This window comes from Echiichthys vipera, assembly GCF_963691815.1.
Source record: "Echiichthys vipera genome assembly, chromosome: 16".
NCBI classification, from domain to species: domain Eukaryota; kingdom Metazoa; phylum Chordata; class Actinopteri; order Perciformes; family Trachinidae; genus Echiichthys; species Echiichthys vipera.
Window position 1 is genome coordinate 27778920 of NC_139841.1, and position 27549 is coordinate 27806468.

The 27549-nt window shown below is 45.0% G+C and overlaps 1 protein-coding gene across 1 annotated transcript; it reads left to right on the forward strand.

Annotated features, from left to right (window-relative positions):
• The first annotated feature begins 617 nt into the window (after window positions 1-617).
• Window positions 618-27549, forward strand: zfyve16 (zinc finger, FYVE domain containing 16). Its single transcript, XM_083930425.1, has 18 exons — window positions 618-813; window positions 5622-5730; window positions 7667-9741; window positions 12638-12734; window positions 18169-18345; window positions 18444-18583; window positions 18713-18920; window positions 19255-19377; window positions 20423-20578; window positions 20660-20884; window positions 22028-22110; window positions 23065-23169; window positions 23278-23428; window positions 23574-23654; window positions 24644-24806; window positions 24946-25051; window positions 25142-25318; window positions 26905-27549. The coding sequence occupies exons 2-18, from the start codon at window positions 5661-5663 to the stop codon at window positions 27061-27063; spliced, it is 4296 nt and encodes a 1431-aa protein (XP_083786551.1). The 5' UTR covers window positions 618-813; window positions 5622-5660; the 3' UTR covers window positions 27064-27549.

Genomic DNA, 27549 nt, shown 5'->3' on the forward strand with positions numbered 1-27549 from the left:
TCTGTTTTGTCTCTGTCCTTTTCTTCCTCTCTTCTCCGTCCTGCATGGATCTGGGTCCGTTCAACGTTCCTGTCTGTTAAAGGGAAGGTTTTCGTCGCCTCTCTGTGTGCACATGATTGCTGTTGCTGCTCATGGAGGAATTGTTGGGTCTCTGTAAATCATAAATAAGTCAAAGAGTGTGGTCTTTACCCACTCCACATGTAAAATGCTGTTGAGCAAGGCCCCGAACCCCCAACTGCTCGGGGTGTCGATCCATTGGCAGTCCCCTCACTCTAACATCTCTCCATTAATTGCATGTATATAGGTCCTGTGTGTGTGTGTGTGTGTGTGTGTGTGTGTGTGTGTGTGTGTGTGTGTGTGTAAAACATGATTATTAATAATAGAGTGAAAAAATTCTTCTTCTTCTTTACTTTCTATTATTCTGTTTATATCATGTTCTTTTTTAATGTATGAAAGCATTGTATAATTCATTGAATTTGCTTATTTGTATTGTATTTTGCACTTAAAATACAATTATTTAAACAATAATAATAAAAAAATAAAAAAACACCTCTGTGGCTGAGCAGATCCTGTGACGTCACGGGCGGTCTAATTCAAGATGGCCGCCGCTCCCTGAGTGGAGAATCCAACACATCTCCAATAAAACTAAATCCAACTGCTGCTAGCCTCTCCCCCAACAACAACAACAACTTTAACCGTCTTTACCGGACCATGAGACGGCGAAGTACGGGTGACAAGTGTTCTCCTTTCTCTAAAAACCCGGAATATGAGCACAATTGTTGAGGACGACGCCGGAGTTATGGAGTAAAACTGGTGAGAAATCCCCAAACAAATCCAGGTTAAACCCACAGTTAGCTAGCTAGCTGCTAACGTTAGCTGCTAAATTAGCTGCTAAATTAGCCCACAACAACAACAGGCTGTTTATGAAAGAGTATAAACAGGCAGCACTTTAATTAACACTCAAAGATTATAACGTTAAGGGTGTTGTGGTGAAATGTCAGTTGCTAATGTTAGCTGCTAACGTTAGCTGCTAAATTAGCTGCTAAATTAGCCCACAACAACAACAACAGGCTGTTTATGAAAGAGTATAAACAGGCAGCACTTTAATTTACACTCAAAGATTATAACGTTAAGGGTGTTTTGGTGAAATGTCAGTTGCTAATGTTAGCTGCTAACGTTAGCTGCTAAATTAGCTGCTAAATTAGCCAACAACAACAACAACAACAACAGGCTGTTTATGAAAGAGTATAAACAGGCAGCACGTTAATTAACACTCAAAGACAATAACGTTAAGGGTGTTGTGGTGAAATGTCAGTTGCTAATGTTAGCTGCTAACGTTTATTATGTGTCGTTAGCTTACTGGTTAGCTTGTTGGCTAATGTGTTACAGATTTATACATTTGACTTGGTGTTAGCTGTGGAAAATGTCGTCTAAACTGTCTTTTTCTGTGGTAAAGTGACTAAAGATTCATGTTAATGCTGTGCAGTAAAAAGTGCATTTGTCTCTGAGATGTAGTGAAGCCTTTAAACAGTACTCACATCATTATATTTGTGTTAAAGCAGAAATAACACAGTCTAAATACAAGTATAAATATAACATTACAGGTCAAATAATTATATATTATTAGTTTTTATTATCAGCTAAAAAGGACTCAAAGTACTGACAGTAAAAGGCTCCTTTCAAAGTGTATGTTATCATAGAGTATTATATTTTAATTATAGTTTTTATTACTAATGAATACTTGTATATATATTTGTCAAGCCAGTTTAAGATATCTTCTGTTTCTGTGTCAAAACTCAAAGTAACTAAAGATTCAGATTAATGTAGTGGAGTGAAAAGTTCAATATTTGCCACCTGAGATTTAGTGAAGTAGAGGAAATACTCAGATTTTTTTTTCAAAATGTGACGTAAGTACAAAAATAAAAGTGATGTCACGTTATTATAGGATATTATATTATTGTTTCTAATGTTAACATGTACGAGCATTTTAATGTTATAGTTATTTAATGTGTGTCAATATTTATCAAGCTGATTTTAGAGACTTTATAGATTCAAGATTCAAGAAGCTTTATTTATTTATCCCGAGGGAAATTATTGTGCAACAGTTTCAATGCAAAGGTGGAAAAGGATCAGAGTGACAATAAACATAAACATAAATCAAATCAAAATAAAGCTAACATCAAATAAATCAAACAATGACTAAGTGTGACAGAGTGCAACAGACATCGTGGTTAAGCGTAGGTATATACAATATACAACAATACGCAGCGTTTCGTCAGGCAGATTCGTCATTTTAATACGGCAACATATTACAATATTACCCTGAGATGTAGTGGATTATTAGTGAAGTACGTCAAAATTTAAGAACAGAACTGTAAAAAAAAAAGGTATAATGTTTAATGTGTAATATAATGTAAAATATGCATAAATAAATGTATGAATAAATACATAAATGAATAAATAAATAACTGCATTAATAAATGTAGAAAACACGACATGAATAAATTAATAAATGCAGAAAGAAATAAACAACTGCATGAATAAATGTATGAATAAATAAATAAATGCTGAAATAAATGAATAAATAAATAACCCCGCCTCAACGGTTGAAGTTGGATGGACGGATGGACGGATGGATAAATAACTGCATGGATAAATGTATAAATAACTACAGGAATAAATAAATAAATGCTGAAATAATTGAATAAATAAATAACTGCATGGATAAATGTATAAATAAATCAAAGAGTATCAAACTCGATCACCTCATGGCATTTAGACGAGGTCACACATTCATATGAACTCGTGATTCACATATAAAATCATAACCAGTGAAAATTACATTTACTCATGGACTGTAGCTAAGAACGCCTTTGAGGTACTTTACTTATAAATATAGTTATATTTTTACTACATTTGCTTTAAAACTATAGTAACTGGTTTCTCTGCAGACTCTGATTTTATGATCATCTTATTCACATACGGAGGACTTTCTGAGTATTTTTGCTACTTTTCAATAAGTAAAAAACGTATATTTCTTCCACTCCTGGCTGTAAATGTGTTATTGTGACGCCTCACATCTTCCCTAACCCAGAGACACCAAAGTGAACTTCTACCTGTCGCCTGCAGCAACTCTTTAATAAAAGTTAATGTTTGATTGTCAGAGAAACCGCAGATAACTGTTGTTAACGACTGATAACTCCAGATTTATGGAAGTGCATATTTCACTGTGACGATTAACCGTAACTCGTGTGTTTTGTCAGACTGACTTCCTCATTCCCGACTATATTTAGCGCCACAGTTAGCAGCGTGACACTGCAGCACACAGAGCGTTACTGAGGGATGGGGTTTGGAAAACAGTTACACTTCGCTGAGCGACACACATTGACAAGTGTCTCCATGATTCAAGTCATTTGTGTTGCGAGTGTACACCAGTCAATCTCTGTGTGTTTGTACTCAGACATGCAATGACAACGTAAAGCTGGAAGAAGTTGCCACAAGTTTGTTTAATTACAATGATTCAGGAACTGTCATCTGATCAAAACGCTGAACACTTCAAGAGTAATCCGACGTGTTCGTTCTGCTTTTTATCCGCAGAATCATCTGGAAAGTCAAGTAGCACATATTGTCTTAAGGCGGTGCAGCTACTTTGTACAGTTATGGCTTTAAAGGTTCCTTTAAAGGCAGCTGCTGGTTATTTTTGGAGAAGATCCTTTTATCAAGCAGCTGATTCTTAGAAACTGGGCTGTTTGCCTTCAGCTTCAACTTATTTTTAAATTTGCTTTCCTTCGATTTGACCCATTTTCATTCCCAGTAACATTAACCCGTTTCTGATTTAGCTTCCACAAATCCAGTTTTAAACCACGGGCGTGTCAGATTAAGATTTGTTAAAGGTCTTAAAGTTAAATTTGATCATGGACCAAAGAGTTTTTTATGAAACAGCGTGAGCAGATCAGAGCTCACTTTAGTGTTTTTACCTTTACACGCAAACACAACGCTGGAGCAGGTCAGAGCTCATGTTTAGTGTTTTTACCTTTACACGCAAACACAACGCTGGAGCAGATCAGAGCTCACTTTAGTGTTTTTACCTTTACACGCAAACACAACGCTGGAGCAGATCAGAGCTCACTTTAGTGTTTTTACCTTTACACGCAAACAGAACGCTGGAGCAGATCAGAGCTCACTTTAGTGTTTTTAACTTTACACGCAAACACAACGCTGGAGCAGCTCAGAGCTCACTTTAGTGTTTTTACCTTTACACGCAAACACAACGCCGGAGCAGATCAGAGCTCACTTTAGTGTTTTTACCTTTACACGCAAACACAACGCCGGAGCAGATCAGAGCTCACTTTAGTGTTTTTACCTTTACACGCAAACACAACGCTGGAGCAGATCAGAGCTCACTTTAGTGTTTTTACCTTTACACGCAAACACAACGCTGGAGCAGATCAGAGCTCACTTTGGTGTTTTTACCTTTACACGCAAACACAACGCCGGAGCAGATCAGAGCTCACTTTGGTGTTTTTACCTTTACACGCAAACACAACGCTGGAGCAGATCAGAGCTCACTTTGGTGTTTTTACCTTTACACGCAAACACAACGCTGGAGCAGATCAGAGCTCACTTTAGTGTTTTTACCTTTACACTCAAACACAACGCTGGAGCAGATCAGAGCTCACTTTAGTGTTTTTACCTTTACACGCAAACACAACGCTGGAGCAGACCAGAGCTCACTTTAGTGTTTTTACCTTTACACGCAAACACAACGCCGGAGGTTTTTTTTTCCACTTTTTTGCTATTTTAAGCCCCGTTAAAAACACTGTCACAATCTAAATGAAAGGCCGATCTGATAAAGTATTTAGTTGTTTTTACTCTTGATCATTGTCGTGTAAACAGAGCCTTTGAATTTGGGCGTTTAGTTCAGGGTGGGGGCTTTTTACGTTACTGTGTCCGGGGGCCGTTGTCTCATTATCCATCCATGGTTATTTCTCATTTCACTCTTACTGTGAGTCTCTTTTTGTCAAGTATCCCCTCTCAACGCTGCTTGTTGTGACATTTGAGACAACTGTGATGACAAAAACACAGTTGTTACTATTTCCCTCTGGCAAAAGTCCACTCTCAATGTGACTCCTGTGCAACATGGAGGGAGAAAGTCATGACTTCGCCCCCCGGTGGAAGTGCTCAAGCCCGACCGTGTCACAGGGAATCAGTCAAGTTGTATTGTAGATTCAGCAGAATTAAATCAGCAAGTTAAACAGTAGTACACTCACATAATCAACCCTGTTTTACCCAGAAGAAGCTGCTTCATCAGTGATCAATATTCCTCATGTGTTGACTGATCACATGACGTGTTTACCGTGAAACCTGTGTGTGTGTGTGTGTGTGTGTGTGTGTGTGTGTGTGTGTGTGTGTGTGTGTGTGTGTGTGTGTGTGTGAGAGAGGCGCTGACACTTCCCTTTTCATGCAGGTTATAAAACGTACTTAAACCTGATATGTTGTGTGTTTTTTCCAGCTTTTGCATTAAGCGTCTAATTGGTGGATATATATATATGTTGTGTGAATGTGAAATAATACTTTCTCTTTCCAGTATGACAACAAGTCTTGTTTTTCTCTCTCTGTAGGGATTGGAGGGGGTTAAGGACCCTTTGTTTTAGCCCAGCATGGACAGCTTCTTCAAGGCAGCTGTGTGTGATCTGGACAAACTGCTCGACGACTTTGAGCTCAATACCGGTGAGAAACAGTGCAGGGCTGCAACAGAGCTGAGAAAAGCATCAAATCCTCACTTAAAAGAAACTGGAAGTGGTTGAATTTTAGCGCGAACGCATTCAGGATCAGACTTATTAACCAAGAATGTGAGCACCTACGAGGAAAATTACAACCTGTTCAGATGACGCTGAGGTAGACATACTTGTCACTGAAATGAGAGAAGCTGGTCCGCCTCAAAAGTCAGCCCACTGCGAGTTAGGGCGCACTCCCACTGTCCATCCGTAACCTGCCCAAGCACGGTCCACGGCTAAAGTCTGGTTCCTTTGACCAGTGTGAGTGCAACCGTACCGCGTCTAGGAGCGGCACGCTTGCCGTCCACGGCCCGTTTGGGAGAGGTGGGCTTTAGTAAAGCACGTTTGCACATGTACGAGCACGAGCGTGCGCACGTGTACGAGCACGAGGCCTACGGCGGCTCTGAGGTCATTTCCTGTGCGCCTGTTGGGACATAGAAAAAAGAAGGAGGGACCATGCGCGGACATTTCAAACAATGGCGGTGAAAGGTTCACGTTGGTGTGATGCGGAGGTGGAGTGTTTACTGCAGATTTGGTCGATGAAAAGATTCAAAAAGAGTCGACAAGACGCACAAAAACTCCGAGGTCTACGGAAAGATCTGGAAACAAAGCCACGCATCGCCATGACGTCATCAATGCGTGTGACGTGTTACGGCGTGATGACGTATAGGCAGCAAGAAGCATTCTCCGAGGCCCAGGTAGTGTGAGTACAAACGGGCCTGGAGGGGGGGACAAGGACCCTAAAGCACGGGGCACGGGACGGAGGCACAGTGGGAGGGCGCCCTTAGAGATGATTCACTTTCTCTGTGCCCTGGTGAAGGACTGACAGACTGGAGGTTGTAGGGACGTGTTTGGGAGGGGTAATTCTTTCCATGGTGTGAAAAATATGCTAAATAAATAACAATAAAATGTTCTAAATCAATAGGATGAATAGGTTTGGACTTATTTTTACTGATCCATGAGACTTTAAAGGTTTTTCTTTGTGCCAATTCTTGCAAATCCACTTAAATCATTATTAAAAACATAAATACATCTGGGAGTAAGTATTTTAATTGTACTACTCACAGTGTTAGAAATAAAAGTATTGGGGAGGCTGTCCGTCTAAAAATATCGGGGCATTAACAAAGTTTTGCGGTCACTTTTAAAACTGAGTAACAAGTGCGTAAAGTTAAAGGAGCTCCAGATTAAAGTGCAAACAGTCATCACCTTGTGCCAACGTGAGTACATAAAAAGCATACTCTTGCTATTATCGGTGCATTTCTCTGCTGTTTGTTTCAGAGACGGAAATGGAAATTAAATGAATTTAATGTAAATAAAATAATGGCTTAATGTAGGATTTAGATATTAGCCTTTATCAGTGATGTACCTTATTTTTCGGACTATAACTATAACATATAGAACATGCTCTACGTTTATCAAACACTCCGTCACTGCTAATCACTAAATCCATGAACTCTTCTTCCTCGCTGTCACTTCTGAACAACTCCGCCAACTCAACGGTACGGAAGTAGCAGCTAGCATCTTTTTTTTCACAACGCGCTTCTGCCATGACCCGCCCCCGCCGAATTTTGATTGGTTGACGTGTGTGTGTGACGATTGCTGATATACGCCTAGTCTCTTACGTGACTGAGATAAATAATAGCCCGGGCAATTTTTTAATATTTTACGGTAATGTGTTAATAATTTCACACATAAGTCGCTCCAGAGTAAAAGTCGCACCCCCCGCCACACTATGAAAAAAAATGCGACTTATAATCCGAAAAATACGGTAATAAAGAAATCTTGGGAACAAGGTTTGACCCTTGATTGTGTTTTTGGGGGCATTTGGAGATTTTGTCCCCCTTGAGCGTATCTGAGTCTAACGTGTCTTGTTTTTGTTTTTATTCCAGAGGAACACGAATGCAAGTCTGTTTTCCTGAAGCCGTCTGTGTACCCCTTCTCCTCCCTGGGCTCTCAGTGTTTACCCTCTGAGGCGTCCACTGTTCCACCGAACCCCCCTGACCTTAACTCTCTTCATTATGGTTCTGCCACCAGCTGTCCCGACCGCTCCGGCAGTCAAAACCGCAGCCCCGATGACAGAGAGGTCAAAGGTCAGCCTCTCACCGGAGTGGACCTCCTCTCCTCCGTGGACTGCAGGCCGGCTAAAAGCTCTGCCCCTCCCCTCCCCGACAGAGCCCTGAAGCCGGTGTGCGACCTTGTGAACGACACAAGCTCGGCCATCCTGGTCAGGGCCAACAGCCACGATGCTTTCAGCGAGCTGGACGTGGTGGAAAAGCAAATGGAGGCGGAGGCGGAGGAGGAGGAGCCGCTACTTGTGGACTTTGAAAGCCCTGCGGTCACTGCACACGAAGAGGAGCGAGCACAGCCAAGCCTGAGTGCTGGCTGCAGGGACGCCACGGAAGAGCAGGTCTCCGCGGGGAAAGAGGAGCTGTTGGGTTTGGATTCCCACGTGCAGAGCGGCGGGTACTCTGCCTCGCTCAGTCTGCTGGATGTTATTCTTCCCGCTGCAGTGGAGAGGAGCTGTGAGTCCACAGATGATTCACTGTCCACAAGGACCACTGAGTCAGCTGAGGAGGAGGAGAGGGACTGTGAGGAGGTGGCTTGCACAAACCAAGTGGTGGATAACCCCTGTGCGGACCTCTGTGAACCGCACGCCACTCTGCCTGTCTATAGCATTAAAGTAACAACAACAACCTCAGCAAACGAAGAGGCCGAGTCACAAGAAGCCTTGGATGAAGGTGCGTCAGAGTCTCCTGTCGATCTAAAGTCAGAGAGTGAATCATTAGGGTTATCGTGCCTGCCCTTAGCTGTGTCCATGTGTGGAGCTCTGGTGAAGGCAACGACCACAGAGGACGAGGCCGCGGATGCTACAGAGCAGTGCAATGAGGCAGACGTCTCCGAGAGCACAGAGGCAGACTCCCTGTCAGCTTTGGAAGCCAGGGAGGACAGGTCCTGTTTAAAGGAACTTGTTCATTTGTCGGTGTGCCAGCGGGTTGCAGAGGGCAGGGCGTCACCTGAGGGGCAGCACCTTGCTCTTGAACCTGCTGCTCCCGCTGTCCCCTCTGCAGACCTCTCCTCCCGCGATCGCTCAGAGCCCAGCCCCGTTGATCCTCCCGAGTTCGGCTTTGAATATCTGCCTGAGAGCGACCAGGCGGAGCTGCTGGTTACAGACGAGGAGCTGGACGCGTTCCTGCAGGCACACACAGAAGCAGAGCAAGGGAGCGGCGTCTCCTTCTGCAGCAGCTCTGGAGAGTTCAGTCAACCCGAGAGTCATTCAGAGGTAAATGGAGATCTGGAGGGCATGCTCGTGGGAGAGGAGCTGAGGGTCTGTGGTCAAGCTAGACGGGAGGATCTAGAGGGTCTGGCTTCTCCGGAGAGCGACAGAGCGATGTGTGTGTCCGTAGAGGGAAGTTTTAACCCCGGTGCTTCATCACAGGACTCTTGCAGACCTTGCCAAGAGGAGCCAGAACTATCCTCTGGGGTGAGCCTTTCTTTGACCAGCAACACTTTCCAGTCCCAGCACGGCAGTGACCCCGATCAGCAGCCCTCCTATGGAGGTGCGAGACCAAAACGGCTACACTGCCATACTGCTACATCTCCACCAGCAGGGGAAGAAGGGGAGGAGCAGGCTCAGACGCCCAGTACAGCAGAGGAGGATGACGAGAGTTCATCCACAAGTCTCACAGAGGAGCACGCCAACATTAGGGATTTGAGCCCGATGTACGCCTCTCAGAACCATCAGGATTACAGCGTGGGGTACGATGAACTCTCAGAGCCCCCGCCTTACCCCGTTGAGTCACCCACAGATGTTGCCAAGTCGGTGAACTGGAAGAGAGAGGGAGGGGAGGAGCTGGGGAGCAGACAGCCTGCCTGGGTGCCGGACTCTGAAGCTCCCAACTGTATGAACTGCTACCAGAGGTTCACTTTCACTAAGAGGCGGCATCACTGTCGAGCATGCGGGAAGGTACGTTAGTCAGCTTAAAGACTTCATTGCAGCGGTGGGCGATAAGGCAAAAATATCATATCACAATTGTATCAGTATGTATTTTACTGTATAACAAGTTTAACTTAAATGTTGTTCTGTTGTATGAAAACACCTGGACACGTCTGGGGCCTGTTTCACAAAGCAGGTTTAGTGAAAACTCTGAGTCTGTTAACCCTGAAATGAGGGAAACTCTGAGTTTTCCGTTTCACAAAGGGAGGTAACTCAAACCAGAGACAGAGGGGTAACTCTAGCCTGTTTCACAAAGAGAGGTAACTTAACCTCTCGGTCAGTTACCATGGTAACATGCTCTCTGAAACTAACCTGGTCGGGACCAGGTTTTTCTCAGAAAACCTTGAGTTTCTCTCTGTCTCCGCCCTCTTTCAGCCACACACGGTGTTTGATTTCCTCATTCAGTCAGCACGCGAGTTTTGGCGTAGTATAGTTCCGTCTGTTTTTTCAGAAAATCACTGCAAACATCAGACATTAGAAGTTATATTAGGTGGCGACTATTTCCACTACCATGGCATGTCCTTTTGATAACCATCCCGTGGATGAAGCTGCAGCATTACTGCGCAGATAGTTAAATATTCGTCGGGAGATGATTATCAAACTATTGATTATAGATGTTCTTGCATTTCCAGGCAATTCTCTGTTTGAGCGGTACCGTTTCATGTCACAGCAGATATTCTGTATTGCGCTGCGTTTTTTTGCAAACGGGAGATGATTATCAGACCGCGCATAGACGTCCTTAATATACTGCAGCCATAATTACAAAATGAATGAAATGGATCTTTTGAGCAAGTTGAATGTGTTTGACTCAGCGTTTCCTAAATAAAATCCCAGCTTTTCTTGCAATTCATAGGTTCAAAAGTGTGTGCTTTTAGTTGGGTTACCGGTATATAAACTACTCCTATAGGTGGAAACAACAGCCTTCTGATCCAGAATATCACCTATAATGCGAGGGGGCTGAATACGCACAACACCCTTTCATGTCACAGTCCATCTCATCCCTCCTTACATTTCCAACATTAACAACCAGTAATGCTCTCATATCACAGCAGATATTGTGTGTTGCGCTGCGTTTTTTTGCAAATGGGAGTTTTTTATACAACATTGATATGTTGTATAAAAAACAGCCACTTACGGTAATATTTACTTTACGATATTAAACATGCACAAAATGAGGCGTCACCATGAGACTGTGCTGAGGTTTTACCTGTTTGAAAAATGTTTTTATGTTTCATCTTAAGCTGCACTTCTCCCCCGCGGGGTTGCACCTAAATGAAATAAACTAATAGGCTCCCACTCATGCAGTTCCCCCTGTGATATTACTGTGATTGCAACAGGACTACATTTAAACTTAGGCACTGACCCGAGCAGCAATGTTCTCCAGCACCGTCTCCCTCTCTTTTGCCGCTGCAGCGCTGTAAACCTGCTTAAACTCTCCGTATGAGCGCATTAATATTTCCAATTCCAGTTGTAGCGTAGCCCTTCGCTTCCCCGTTGCCATGGTGACTCGTCGAATCAGGGCTCCATTGATGCTGTCTTTTTTTACTTGTGGTGCACGCGCTTAACTCCAGGTCAAACTACCCTGAGTTGATCAACCTAACGCAAATCTGCTGTTCTGGAACCGAAAACTCAGAGTTCCCTATCTCAGAGTAGATCAACTCAGAGTTCAGGGTTAGACTCAGAGTTTTTTGAACCTGCTTTGTGAAACAGGCCCCTGGTCAGCTGTAAAAACAATAATAATGCAGTTTACAAATGTAAAAAACCCATTGTGACATGTTGAAATGGCCTTTACTCTGGACAACACTCTAAAACCCAAAATATTCAGTGTATTATCAAAGAACACAACCACCTAAACCTCACGTTTGAGATGCTGGGTTCAGTTTATTTTTGGCATTTTTGCCTCAAAGGATCCTTAAACGATTCGTTGATTATCAAAACTGCAAATTTGTTTTTGTTGATCAAACAAATAAATTAACAAATCATAAACTAGCGGTCGGTCGCCACTCGCCAAATGCAACTAAAATATTCCCCATGTGACGTAATTTTGGAGGGCTACATGCCACGGGGCGGGTAAATGGTTCTCAGGTTAGTGAGCGTCATCTAGAAGTCGGTCTGCAAGGCTTCAGCTTTATCAGAGGCCTGAGCGAGCCTGACGTCCTCATTTACTACATACAACACACCTAATTGTCACTAATGTTATATCACAACAATCACAACAACATAAATACCAGTACAGGGAGGAGTTTAACAATGTGCACATAGCTATACAGGTTACAGTTTAATATCATAACAGTAAATAACGAACTTCCGTCAGTGTTGTGTATAGTGTTCTTCAAGATATGAGAAGTCTTTACAAGGCATGACGTGTCAGGTTTCATTCATTATCTCTCAAATTAAACATCTTATCACGAGAAAACAGAGGGAATAAAACACATGTATGTATGACCCTTTAGGGCTTCCGTAGGTATGAGTTTGTTTCTGCAGATTGTATAATTAGTCATGCGTTTACACCAGTATCATACGTGAAGTGAAGTGAAGTGAAAGTTCAGATGGAGCGTGTGTTTCAGAAATAGTCCAATAAAACGGGATTACGTCCCAGGTCCAAATGTAGCACAGTGGACTCACGGACGCGGAGAGCATGAGTCAGCAGTTCTTTCCTCTGCACTGAGGCTGCCGTGCGTCCTAAACATGGAGCTAAGTCCTTTAAAGGCCAGTGATTAAAACGGCATTAGTGACGACTGTTTGTTATTGTTGCTGCTGCTTAAGGGACTGGTTGGTTACGCAGACATGTGGAGATGTACCGTGAATGGTTGCATCTTCTTCTTCTTCTCTCACGCATGCAACTGTCTCTCTGTGGTCACGGCAGGTTTACTGCGCGGTGTGCTGCAACAGGAAGTGTAAGCTGAAGTACCTGGAGAAGGAGGCTCGCGTGTGCGTCGTCTGCTTCGATACCATACACAGAGGTAAGGCCACAATTCGCTCTGATCCACATGTTTCTCAGGCACATGTGAGCAAAGACTAGTCACTATTAAGTGTGCACAGTTTCCTTATTCTGGAAGGTGATGGTGGAGAATCAGCTGTAAACTGTTGTGTATGCTCAGATTATTTATTTATGCGTAAAGAAGGACCTTTTCAAAAAGCTTTTTAATGTTGTGATTTAGATTATAATGTTATTTGCTTTCATTGTACAGGGTTCCTTAAATGGTCCTAAAAGGCTTTAAATTATTATGTTATTAAAATGTCTTTAATCAAACTTATAAAGGTCCTAATAATGTAAACACGTAAAGTGGGATTTTCGCCCCGTGCTTTAGGGTCCTTGTCCCCCCCTCCAGGCCCGTTTGTACTCACACTACCTGGGCCTCGGAGAATGCTTCTTGCTGCCTATACGTCATCACGCCGTAACACGTCACACACATTGATGACGTCATGGCGATGCGTGGCTTTGTTTCCAGATCTTTCCGTAGACCTCGGAGTTTTTGTGCGTCTTGTCGACTGTTTTTGAATCTTTTCATCGACCAAATCTGCAGTAAACACTCCACCTCCGCATCACACCAACGTGAACCTTTCACCGCCATTGTTTGAAATGTCCGTGCATGGCCCCTCCTTCTTTTTTCTACGTCCCAACAGGCGCACAGGAAATGACCTCAGAACCGCCGTAGGCCTCGTGCTCGTACACGTGCGCACGCTCGTGCTCGTACACGTGCAAACGTGCTTTACTAAAGCCCACCTCTCCCAAACGGGCCGTGGACGGCAAGCGTGCCGCTCCTAGACGCGGTACAGTTGCACTCACACTGGTCAAAGGAACCAGACTTTAGCCATGAAACGTGCTCGGGCACGGGACGGATGGACAGTGTGAGTGCGCCCTTCCACAATCTTTACATTTTAGAATTAATGGTGTACCGTGAACTGTGTCGGCCATGTGGTTCTTCCTCACAAACGACCATTGCAACAATCAACGGTACTCTGACGTTATACTCTCATCAAAGCGAGTCTCGAGAGACTGGCGTTGACCTTTGACCTTTATGCGAGAGTGGAGCGGAGACGCTGTGAACAAACAACAAAGCTTCAGTTTACTGGTTCATAACTTGGTACTCGGGCCATAAACCGGTTCATGGTCCATTTTAAGCGCACCGCGTATCCACGTAGTCGCATCTTTAACATTAAATACTCAGTTAATACAGTTTGTCGGTTGTCCACAGTTGTTCCTGCGTCTATATGGGGGTAAGTAAATATATTAACATGTGGCATATTTTCACCTACTCACAGGAACAGACTAAAGTACGAGAGCTCTTTAAATAGACCGACTTCACTGATCGTCATTAAAACTTAATAACATCTCAGTAACAGTTTCATCGTGCAGCGGATGAATATTTAAGGCACGAAACCCCCCAAAAACATCCTGTACCAAAGAGCCTCAGGGACCCTCTCTTTCACTCTGAACACTCACACGAAGAGTTGATTTAAAACAATATTTAAAACCAGATCCGTGCCTGTGCTTTACTTTTCTGCTTGGATGATAAAGGTTTGTTTCAGAGAGGCTCCTTTTTATAGTTAAAGACTGCAGCACGGACATGGAGAGAGAGAGACACGGGGAGGGGAGGAAGATGGATGAGGGGAGGAGAGGTACAGCAGGACGTTGGCATTTGTCCTTGATTTTGTGTGTGTGCGTGTGTGTGTGTGTGTGTGTGCTCCAGGACCCGCCTAACGCAGTAGACATGTGACGCTCGCACACGGCGTCTAAATTAAGAAGAAAGAGGTGATCCACTTTTTGCGGCTGATGGATGCTCGAGCGGTGCGACACGATCCCTCTCTCCCTCTCTCCTCTACGTCACCTCACCTCCCATCCTCCCTCCCTCCCTCACCGTCTCTCTCCGTCTCTCATAACAGTGCTGCATGTGAGGCTTAGCGCGCACACACACACACACACACACGCCAGCCTAAAGCTAACGGGCTATCACGGCTAAAAACGACAGATAAAAATGAGCATCGGCTTCAGGAAAAGCTGCGATGGGAGTGTCTAAAGTGAGACTAAGGAACAGACTCGCACTGATTTGGACTGGTTGAGTTTTTTAGCAGAGAGGATGATGAGGAGGAGGAGGAGGTAAGATGCATCAGACTTCTGTTTGTTGTTGTTTACACCTGCTTCGGTTTGTTGTCTCCTTTATCATCTGTGCAGAGGAACATTTGCGTACATGAGTGCGAAACTTAAAATGGGGTCGCTGTGGATTACTTACTTGTACTTGAAGCTGTTTGCCTTTTTGTGCCTTGTCACTCTGCAGAAGAAGGTGAAACAGCCCGCGATGCTTCCGTGTGTCTGATAAGATACTTTGTTTTCTGTTAACTAGACTCTGAACGACTGTAATGTCTTTGGTGTTTGCTGTGGACGCGTCCGTGCGCTTTTGTAAACCACACTAGTTGTTGTCAGTACACAACAGATCAATACAGAGCTATGATGCTTAATCAATATAAAGTAGACGAGTGCTGCATCAGCGTTTTGCACAACCGTAAAGGGGATTGCGAGACAACAACTCATGTCTGTCCCGTTTGCAATAACCTTCATTCATCTGCGTAATGTACCGTAGGGGAAGCAGAGCTGTCACTCACTATGTTAACGTGCAGGCTCATGTTTTCTGAATAAAGCTGCAACCATAAGAGATTTGTTTTTAATGCTAAAATGGCAGAAGATGCTGTTTTCAGCCCCTCAAATATGGATATTTCCTGCTTTTCTCTGTTTTTACATCACGTTAAACTGAAAAGCTTTCACCTGCACAGACACTAAAGATGGAAAGTAGCTTAATCTGGTACAAAGCAGACAAAGTATAAAGCAGTAAGTAAAGTATAAAGTCTTCCCCTTTTTGAGATTAATGGGTTTTTTTGTCCCGGATGTAAATGAACTTAATGAACTAAACTTAACTTTGGGTTTTGGACAAAACAACACACCTAAAGGCATCAACTCGGACCATTTTTAATTGATGAATCTAGAAAATAATTGGCAGATTAATCAATAATGAACGTAACATTGCCTGATGAAGACATGTGGGATGTGTCTATTGTTCAGCACATTCAGAATATGCAAATTTTTACACCAGTTTGCGACAGTTTATGGTCTTTTGCCTGTTTACGGTCAGCTCCTGGAGCCGATCCCAGCTGACATCGGGCGTGAGGCGGGGTCCACCCTGGACAGGACGCCAGTCTATCACAGGACACATAGAGACGAACAGAGACAGACAACCATTCACACCTACGGGTGATTTAGAGTCATCAATGAACCCAACACCTGCACGTCTTTGGACTGTGGGAGGAAACCGGAGAACCCGGAGAAAACCCACGCAGACACGGGGACAACATGCAAACTCCACACAGAAGGGCCCCAGCTGGGATGCCGTTTCATCAACCGACTAATTTTCATTAGCCATGTAAACAGCTTAGCAGGAATATTGTTTATTTGACTGGAATAAGAGCAAGAACTGAAACATTTTCAAATGTTAAATGTGTCTGAATTTATCCAGAATAGCAGCACAACCACACCAAATAAGCTTTTCCTCGTACTTTAGAAAAGTAGAAAAGTGCCGCAGTGTTGTTGCTGTTGCACAGAAGCAGTTCCCAAACACAAATGAGTCGGGACAGTGATGACAAATCACAGTCACTGCCTTGTGGTCACCGCAACACGGCTACAACGCGGCTGCAACGCGGCTGCAACGCTGCGTGCAGCCTGTTTTTTTATCTGTCCGGCTGAACGTCCCCTGAGCTCGCACGGTCACGCTCCTCATGCTCCACTTCTGCCTCTGCGTTATCTGATCTGATATCTGATATCACATCCTCCTCAAACCTTTAATTTCACAGTTTCCATTATTAGAATCACCTCCAGCATCAGAGAAACGTCCTCATCCTTGTGTCTGCGTTAATTTAAAATATCGGCGACACAAAATGAGCCTAAACAGGAAACAGAACATCACCTGGATATCATGAAAACAACGTCACACTCTTATAAAGCTCAGGTGTCAAATACGCTGTACATGTTTCAGAGAAAGACATTTTCAACAGCTTTGATCACTGGTCAGTTACAAACTGTCAGCTGGTCGAAATGGCACAGTCGAGCGAGCTAGATAGTGAATGAGGAGAGGGATCGCTGTTATCCAGAACAAAGCAGTGACTCAGAGAAATAAAACTTTATTTTTGCCATTTCATCACAACTAGAAATGCAGCAGTAGTGAGTATCTCTCTGTCTCTGTCCTCATTTGTATTTTATGATGCTACAAATTATATCCAGCTATGTAAAAAGCCTGAAATACAGAAGTTATAGGGAATGTACCGCCAGTCGGACGCCGTTCGGTGGTACTGGACGGATCCAGTCTACCGCTTTTAGTGGTGCTTTTACTGGGTGATCGCTGCCACAGTGCAAGTAGAATTCATTTACACACATCTAAGAATCTACAAGTGATATTTCATTTTTTGTACGTGAACATTTTCGCGTCAGATTAGTAAAATAAAGTGTTTATGAGAGAAAGCAGTCAGAACGTTTGGGCGACGCTCAGCCTTAGTGGCTCAGGTGGTGGTTTACATTCAAAATGGAAACGAAGAAGGCTTTATGCCTTATTTTGGAGCTGTTAAAGCATGGACTTTTATTGTGAAGGACTGAACTTTGGTCCTGGATGTTTGAACCACATTGATGGGCTTTTATTGTGAAGGACCGAAGTTTGGTCCTGGATGTTTGGACAACATTGATGGGCTTTTATTGTGAAGGACTGAAGTTTGGACAACATTGATGTTAATGTTGACGACCAGCAGCTCCGAGTGTTTACGGAGAGGAGATATAAAGGGTTAGCACGCGGCTAACTCAGCGTGTTAGCATGTTAGCGTCCTTTTGACCACTCTGGTTCACACAAAGATAAATCAGGACGTTAAAACCAGATCTGGTTACAAAGAGAAGAAGTTAGACTTTAGTTTAAAAACATTAAATTAACTCTAAACATTACACTATCATTTATATTTGTATGTTAAACAGAAATTTTGATCGAATTTAGACAAAAACTGTCCGACTGGAGACACAGTTTGCTAGTTAGCAGAAAGTCGTTGTTATGGAAAAGACACACGGCCTTCGTCTCGTGCCAAAATCTTGGGTCTGAACTGGGATCTACGCTCTAATGCACAAATATTTACCTCATGGTGGCGCTAGAGAAAAAGTCAGAGGATCACCAACGTCAGTCGGGTTCATCGTCTGTCTGTAGAGAAAATCATGACATTAAATCCGGTGCTTGTAGAGATATTTGAGTCTGGAATAACATTTCCCTCCATAGAGCCGAGCAGCCGGTGAAGTGGAGCTGCCATAGTGCGGATATTCGAGTAGAGGAAAATGAGTTAACGCTAAAATGAACTCACCTGTGTTTCTCCTTGTAGCCCAGGCCCTGGAGCGGATGATGAGTCCTGCGGGTCCCAGTCCAAACCCCAACGTCCCATCTGAGTACTGCAGCACCATCCCCCCTCTGCAGCAGGCTCGAGCCGCCGGCACTCTTAACTCTCCTCCGCCGACCGTCATGGTGCCTGTGTCTGTCCTGAAACACCCCAACAACGACAGTATGACTTCTCTTTTAACACATCGTCTGTGCTTGTACTGCTTGGCGTCCTTTCCTCTGGGCTGTAACCATGACTCCCCGTTGTCTGTGTGTTGTCAGGTTGTCCTCGGGAACAGAAGCGCGTGTGGTTCGCTGACGGCATCTTGCCAAACGGGGAGGTGGCAGACACGACCAAGCTGTCGGTGACGAGCCGCCGGAGCTCCCAGGAGTTCAGCGCCATCTCTCCAGACCAGACGACAGTAAGACAGGGATCCAGCGCCCACACAGTCTTTCTACAGAGAAACCTTAGTTAAAAATGGTTAATGAGCTACTTTCCTGCTTCACTGAGCCACCGCAATGACCGACCCTCTCTCTCTCTCATGTTTCAGCCGGGGTCAGAGGTTGGTGTCGGTGGCTCCTCCGCCCCCGAAGCTTCTGGGGCTGTGGAGGTGGTTCGACCTCCGTTGTCCGGACCCTGGGACTACGCCCTGCTCTCTGGGATCGGTACTTCTGTAAAGAGGGTTCCCAGTCTGCTGCCAGAGGACGAGGATGAGCTCCCTCCTCTGCTGATCACCACTGGAGAGGACGAAGCGGGAGGTACGTGCGTTGAATGGTGTCAGTGGTTTTAAAGCGTCTTTCCACAGCACGGGAAAGGCCGCTAGCAACCGATAAGGTGGAGTGAGTTCTCGACTCTGCAGAAGGCAGATGAAGGGGTGTTAATTTCTCCTCTGTTGATCGTCTTTTAACACCTCATGCTGTGGCGTGTGGCATTGGTTTATGTTTATGTCACATGCTCCCTGTGCAAATATACATTAAATAAATAATAATAAATACTGCAGATCACCTAAATGTGCTGTTACGTCTGAATAAAGTACGTCTGACTGACACTTTAACAGATAGATTCATGTGACTTTGCGGTGTTCTCTTCCAGATGTTTTGGTGGAGGAGAGTCCGGCCCCGTGCCAGATTCTGCACCTATTAGAGGAGGGGGGGCCGCGGCCTCTGACCTTTGTCCTGAACGCCAACCTGCTGGTCAACGTCAAACTGGTGACATGTGAGTGGACTATGTCTCTTCAAACCTCGGTTCATTACACAACCACTTATTATTCTATGTCTGAAAAAGCATTCTGAAGTATCAAGTAACCTTATTAATATTTATATTATTTGATTTTATTATTTTTAAATCCTCTGGGACATTTGACTGGACACAAACAAGCTTTGTGGCAAGAGATTATGAACTTTGAACACTTTATGCAGCGGATAAAAATAAGAATCATGGATGCGTTTACGCGTTCTTCCTCTTAAAGCTGCAGTCTGCAAGATTTTTTTGATCATTCTCACTGAAACCGACACTATGCTCTGATACAACAAGATGAATCAGCCAGTTTTGCACCTCTACGTCCAACTAGAACCTGTTATTTGTTTTGCAAAACTCCACCGCGCCCGCTTCATCCTGTCGACGCAGCGCAGGGCTGTTTGAGAGCCGACTGTCATGCACAGTTCGTGCACACGCCATGGATCCTACCTCGCGCATGTTACATTATCACTATCACTAGAACCTTGCTGCTTAAAATCTATACTTTTAATCACAGTCATACGTTTCACAACTTTCATATCAGCACAGACACAGTGATGTGTATTATCATCTAAGACATGGGTGTCAAACTGATCCAGTAAAGAGTCGCTGTGGCTGCAGGTTTTCATTCCAACCAATCAAAAACACACCTGCTCCAACAAATCAACCGTGTGAAGACAGTTCAGGTGATGAGTAAGTCGAGTCAGGTGTGTTCTTGATTGGTTGGAGTGAAAACCTGCAGCAGCACGGCTCTTTACTGGATCAGTTTGACACCCCTGTTCTACATCTAAGACGTATATACAGTTCTGTACGCCGAGCTAGGCATACGCTAATTGATGTTAGCAATTGCTATCTAAGATTAAGTTAGCCAGCCAGCCGACCTCCGTGTAGGGTTTACTCCATGGACATATGATGTACGGTACTGAAGAGAGGGGCACGTTCACAGAAGTGAGACTTGTAAACATTCAAAATAAGCCCCCTCCATCTGCCAGACTCACCGACTCTTTAACGTTTGTGTTTTCAGACTCCGGTCGGCAGTGTTGGTGTTTCGGCTCTAACGGGCTGCAGGCTCTGGGTCAGAGGGAGCTGGTGTTTCTTTTGGAGTGTTTGCCGGAGGAAAAAACTCTTCCGAAAGACCTCTTCACGCTCTATCTCAACATTTACCAAGAAGCCCAGAAAGGTAGATGCAGCACATGATCTACAGCTTTGTCTGCGTTTGTAAAAACCACAGACTGAACAGAGACATCGCCTTCTGTTGCAGGGAAGTTCCTTGAGGAGCTGGACAATGTGACGTTCACCAGCAGCTTTCTGGGCAGTAAGGACCACGCCGGGATGCTCTTCTTCTCTCCCACCTGTCAGCCCCTGGACGGCCTCACTCTCCCCCCTCAGCCCTTCCTGTTCGGCATGCTCGTGCAGAAGCTGGAGGTGCCCTGGGCCAAGGTCTTCCCCCTCAGGCTGCTTCTGCGGCTTGGAGCTGAATATAACGGTGTGTGTGTGTGTGTGTTTACTGTTGCTTTAATGTGTTACTCGTATGTTTGGGTTTATTTTGCACACGTTTTAAAAGAAAAGGCAGAATACCTTATTATAACATAATAAACAAGTTACTCACAACTAATCAAATAAATGAAATATTGCTCTATGGGCGCACTCCCACTGTGCCTCCGTCCCGTGCCCCGTGCTTTAGGGTACTTGTCCCCCCCTCCAGGCCCGTTTGTACTCGCACTACCTGGGCCTCGGAGAATGCTTCTTGCTGCCTATACGTCATCACGCCGTAACACGTCACACGCATTGATGACGTCATGGCGATGCGTGGCTTTGTTTCCAGATCTTTCCGTAGACCTCGGAGTTTTTGTGCGTCTTGTCGACTGTTTTTGAATCTTTTCATCGACCAAATCTGCAGTAAACACTCCACCTCCGCATCACACCAACGTGAACCTTTCACCGCCATTGTTTTAAATGTCCGCGCATGGTCCCTCCTTCTTTTTTCTACGTCCCAACAGGCGCACAGGAAATGACCTCAGAACCGCCATAGGCCTCGTGCTCGTACACGTGCGCACGCTCGTGCTCGTACACGTGCAAACGTGCTTTACTAAAGCCCACCTCTCCCAAACGGGCCGTGGACGGCAAGCGTACCGCTCCTAGGCGTGGTATGGTTGCACTCACACTGGTCAAAGGAACCAGACTTTAGCCGTGAAACGTCCTGGGGCACGGTACGGAGGCACAGTGTGAGTGCGCCCTTAAACACATTCAACCACGAAAATAGTCCTTTACAACAACCAAAACCAAATCAAATTGTACTCCTGCACCTGCTTCTAGTGTCTTTGGTTCTCTTACAAGTTTTCTTTTGTTCCACCTGTGCATTAATGTACGTACACGTGTCATTCCTGTTATTTTAATCTGTTTTTTTAATAATTAAAATAAAATAAATGAAATGAAAATACCTTCTGTTGCCCACAGGACACCACTGTGTGGCAGCAGAACACAACACACTGGCTCTAACATTGTCTGTACATTTCTCACCAAGCTCTTTGTTATAATTTGCAGATGAAGATGATTAGTTACAGTCTTCCTCACCAGTGATGTTATGCTTTTATTCAGCGAGTATAATCTTTCCTTCTTCTCTTTTCAGTGTACCCGACTGCATTGATAAGCGTCCGTTTTCGGGACTCTGTGTACCGAGAGACGGGACACACCATAATGAATTTACTGGCTGTAAGTACTGAACCACACGCAGGAAGACGCCTTTGTTCTCAGCTGTCGTACAAAGCCTTGAAGCCGTGAACTCGAGTTCTTAATCCCACTGAAACCACACGTTTAAAAACAGCTTCTAATGAAGTGACTGAGGAGCTTCTGTTAATCATTCACTACAATTCCCAGCAGGCACCGAGGGCCTGACGTGCTTCAATCTATTTAAAAGAAAATTAATTTAGACCTTCATCTCTGTGTCATCGTGAACCAGTGTTTCTTTCATGAGTAAAACTGGAACCGGTCCAGAATGTTTAAGCTGAAAAGAATCATCTGACTCAGCAGTTTCAGATCAAAGCACTTTGACATTTCCTAGATTCCTGGGCGCATTCACACTTGACCCAGATGATCCGTGCCGTGCTGTAGCGTGACTGTCCCCCCTCCCCCCCAGGCCCGCCTGCACTCACACTACTAAGGGTGCCCTCCCACTGTGCCTCCGTCCCGTGCCCCGTGCTTTAGGGTCCTTGTCCCCCCCTCCAGGCCCGTTTGTACTCACACTACCTGGGCCTCGGAGAATGCTTCTTGCTGCCTATACGTCACCACGCCGTAACACGTCGCACGCATTGATGACGTCATGGCGATGCGTGGCTTTGTTTCCAGATCTTTCCGTAGACCTCAGAGTTTTTGTGCGTCTTGTCGACTGTTTTTGAATCTTTTCATCGACCAAATCTGCAGTAAACACTCCACCTCCGCATCACACCAACGTGAACCTTTCACCGCCATTGTTTTAAATGTCCGCGCCTGGTCCCTCCTTCTTTTTTCTACGTCCCAACAGGTGCACAGGAAATGACCTCAGAACCGCCGTAGGTGCAACATAATGAGTGAAATAGCTAAAGCAGCAATAGCAGATGCACTTTGTGGGCAAACATGAAGATAGTTTGCAGACATGGTTCAGTGAACAGTGAACTGTTTTCTCCACAGGACCTGAGGAACTACCAGTACAGTCTGTCAGTGGTGGAGGGCCTGAGAATCCACATGGAAATGGGCCACAGCTACATCGACATTCCCAAAAAAAGCTTCAATGAGGTGAGAGAGTTGTTAACGAATAAACACATAAACGGACATTTTGGGACATAAAGTCATCCGCTGCACGCACAGCCGCAGTACTGTGAACGTGTTCTCTGTGTCTTACAGATGCAGAAGGTGGTAAACGCATCCAATGAGCACGTCATCAGCATCGGAGCGCGCTTCAGCTCGGAGGCCGACTCTCACCTGGTGTGTTTCCAGAACGAGGAGGGGAACTATCAGACGCAGGCCAACAGCAAGCCCGGGGAGACCCGCACAGGTGAGAGCCGTCAGTCCCCCTGCCTACTCCTCCGACAAATCCACATAAAGACGACGAGTGAGCAAAAAGGCTCCACACACACATTAACAAAACGATGGTTATTGTTGTGTCTTTAATTGTGTTTTCTGTGAACGGTTTGTTACAGTGACTGGGGCCAGTTTTGTGGTGTTCAACGGCGCTCTGAAGGCCTCCTCAGGCTTCATTGCCAAGTCCAGCATTGTTGAAGGTAAACGTGCTCATTTGTTTCCTACAGTAAGTTCAGTTTTTATGCTGCAGGCCTGCTGCAAACCTCAGCTCCTTTAACCAATTTAGACCGGATGCAGCTTTTGCACGTGTATTACGGAAGTGTTGTGTTTGTATTTTGGATGATCCCATCGTTTTTTAAGACAGCTGACCGATGAACAGGGTTCCTACGCAGCATGGAAAAGTATGAAATTTAATTTGAGTGATTCCCAGGTCTTGATAAGTTTGGAAAAATGTCTGTGTTGTTTCCAGACTATTATCTCACTTTCTAAAATAAAATATATTAATAAATACCAGGGGTCTGCAACCTTAACTATCAAAAGAGCCATTTTGCCTCTTCCACCAGATAAAATTTGGAGCCGTAAAACATGTTTGATGTCACAGCTCATAAAGGTTTATATAAAGTTACTGTTGACATTTTATTCCTATTGTTACCTGTCCTAAAATTGTGGTTGTTCGCTAATTTCTCACCACATATCAAGCAAACCACCATCATGTGAAAGCAAATTAATATGACCACGAAACACTATTTTTCTCTGCGGTTATCCACCATCAGTGCGGTTCACCAACTCCAGATTAGCACCTGCAGGGAAAGGCGCTGGTCCGTACACCGAGGATGTGACACATATTTTAGTTTCACCTAATCCCTCAAGAGAGAATTCAATTTTTTCACTGTTATCATTCATGTTACACACACACAGGCCCGAAATACACACACACACACACACACACATGCACAATCAGGACCTGTATCCATGCAATTAATGGAGAGTTGTCAGAGCGAGTTGTTTTACACTGTTGCTAATCTTCCTTTTCGCAGCATCAAATGTCGTTTTATAGGTTTGTGACCGACGCTTTGAGAGTTTCATGTGAAGCACTTTGAACGTCCTTGTTGTTGAAATGCGCTGTACAAATAAACTCGCCTTGCCTCGTTCTGAGAGCGACTCTGACTGGAGTTTCTCTGTTTGTCAGACGGGTTGATGGTGCAAATTCCTCCCGAGACGATGGAGTCTCTGCGCGCCGCCCTGAGGGAGCAGACGGACTTCCACATACCCTGTGGCAGGAACGACGGAGAGGAGGTCCGAGAAAACGTCACTGTCCGCTGGGTCGATTTGAGTTCACCTGTCAACACAGGGTAACGCACACACACAACTGTTTACACACCCTTGTGCAATCAGCCCACTGCTGCGCTGCTATCACAAGTCTGTCCTTTCAAGTCCAGATAAAGAGATAGACTAAATGTTTACCTGTGATGTGACTTTGTGACCACGCAGAAGGACCAGCGGGGTCGATGGGAGATCTCTGGATGGCGTCCGCAGCGTGAGGATGCAGCAGGACGCAGAGTTTGAGTCCGACGGACGCGCCATCAGATGCACCGAGGTTCGTTTTTTAAAATTTCCGGGTGAATGTTTAACGACGGTTTCGTAGAAACAAGTCCAGGTGTGTGAAATGTCTGAACGCTCCTCGCAGGTTTTCTACCAGCTCAAGAATCCGGACTGCAGCCTGGCGTCGGTGCTGTCGTCCTGCGGCGTGTTCCAGAAGGAGATGGCGTTGGCGGCCTGCAGCGCTCTGACTCCTCACCTCGCTGTCCTCACCTGCAGTGGCATCAACTCGCTCTCGCTTCGCATCTCCACACAGGATGATATGGTAAATGTTTGGTTGGGGGATGCGACCTGCAGTTCGCTACGTTCCACAAGCTTCTCTGAGTGTCCACTAGGGGCAGGTTTCATAACAGAGCAGTTTCTCATTGAGCCCCATGTTAAACAGGCCGTTTACACAGCATCATTAAACCTGTTTAAGGACAAAAGAACATTCTAGTCTGTGTGTTTAGCTCAGATCTCCATGGCAACACTGAGGGGGAGGGGCTAGTTTTTATTTTATTGGAGGTTAAAGTTCATGAATAATTATGGGCGTGGCCTCTTGAGTGACAGCTAGCCTCTGGCCCTCACTTCTCCTCTGAGGTAAACGTCAGCCAGATGGACGTACGCCCCTCCCCCCAACGTCACATACATGCCTTTTATGGTCAGAGGAAATGAGTTGGAGTCAAACTCTGACAAGATGGAGACTCCCGTAGGCGAGGACGACTGGATCAAGTTGAGAGAACGAACCTCGACGGAGACGCTACGTCCGTTTTTATACAGTCTGTGATTTGGACTTCATTCAATCAGGACAGAAACTAAATAAAACTCACCAAACCCGTCGTGGTTAGTCTTCTCACTCTTCCTGTGTCTTGCTCTCTCATTGGTTCCTGGACTCCCCGGCAGCTCCAGATAATCAGCCTGCTAGATCTTGGCGGCTAAAAAATCAGGACTAAAGTCAAACCATTTTCAGTTTAAAGGCCTTTTACACCCCAGGGATGTTTTTCCTGTGATTTCATTTGCACGTCAATGTATTTATGTGAGTACTTTCTCACAGAATGCGGAAATTACACGGTGACAGGCGGAGTCAAGGTCAATTTTTCAGGGCTTTCGCACCACTGATCAAGACATCAACCGGTCAGGTTGTTTCTTTACATATGAGGATTATAAGACAACGACTCAAAGTTCTGCTGCGGTAGACCGAAAAACTATTTTACTACTTCAACCTTGACAAAGGCAGCGCAGATAGCTTCACCTCTTCCCTTTCACAATAAAAGCGCTACGTAGTTTAAGTGTAGTTCCGACGCAAAAATCATCCCATGGTCTTTTTCAGTATTCACCGTACTGCCCCGAGCTAATCACTGTTAGCCACGTCCAGCTGTTAGCGACTCTCCTCGGATTTCTCTGTTAATAGTTGTTACACAAAAAAGGTCTTGATGGCGTATTTGATGAATGTAACTGCTGAAAAAGACCAGATGATGGGACGATTTCGCGCCAGAATGACACTTTAACTGTTTACCAGAGGGAACTCAGGTTGATTCAGAGCATTTCACTAAAAGGAAACTTAACGAAATATCTCACAGTAGCTCAGTTTGAGCTTTTCCTGCTTCGGCTTCCTGACTGTGTTCAGAAATCACAGGAAGAGATGCTTTTATTTTGTCATCTGGTGGAAACCTCTGGATTTAACCTCCGTCGCTTCACTTAGCAGCAGAAACAAGACCCGGGACTCCGCCGCAGGTCTTTCACATTTACTCGATATCTTCACGCACACATCCAGGGGGATCAAACAGCCACACTGTTGCCCTAACACGGTAAAGCATTCATAACATCTTCTGCTCAGTTGATAAAGGTATTTCTCTGTGCGTTTGCTCTCAGGTGGAGTACCAGGCCGGCTCCGGGGGCAGGCTCCTCCCTCAGCGCTACATGAACGAGCTGGACGGCGCCCTGATCCCCGTCATCCACGGAGGTAGCGCTAGCGTACCACAGACTGCCATGGACATGGAGTTCATCTTCTACATCACACACACTATCTAACTCACATGCAAACACACTACAGAAGTATTGAAAAACCGAAGGCGGTCGAGCACAGAGAGAGAGACACTGTCGACCGCGGCGGGACACGCTGATGAAACGGCTAATTTTTTTGTTGTCGCGGAGGACGCGTAGCCGCCGGCACGACATCCCCGCTCTGAGGTTGGGGCTGTGTTGTCTGGAAGGATGTGAACTGATTTTCTGTTGAGGAAGCGTTGTGTGTTTCGTTCTCACCAAACCTGCTTTAACGCGAGAAGCCAAACTCTAAACAAGGACGACGACGACGACGACGCGACCAAATACAACCAAACTATTCAAACCGTCTCTTCTTCTGCTCTGCCTTCCAGGCTCCCTGCTGGCCTCCGTCAGCTCGGAGCACCTCAGTGAATGTTTCCCACAGACGCTCTTATTGAAATGTCTCTCATTTGGATGTATTTATTATATTTTAATATGAGCTTATTGAATGAAATTATATTAAAGCAAAGGGGG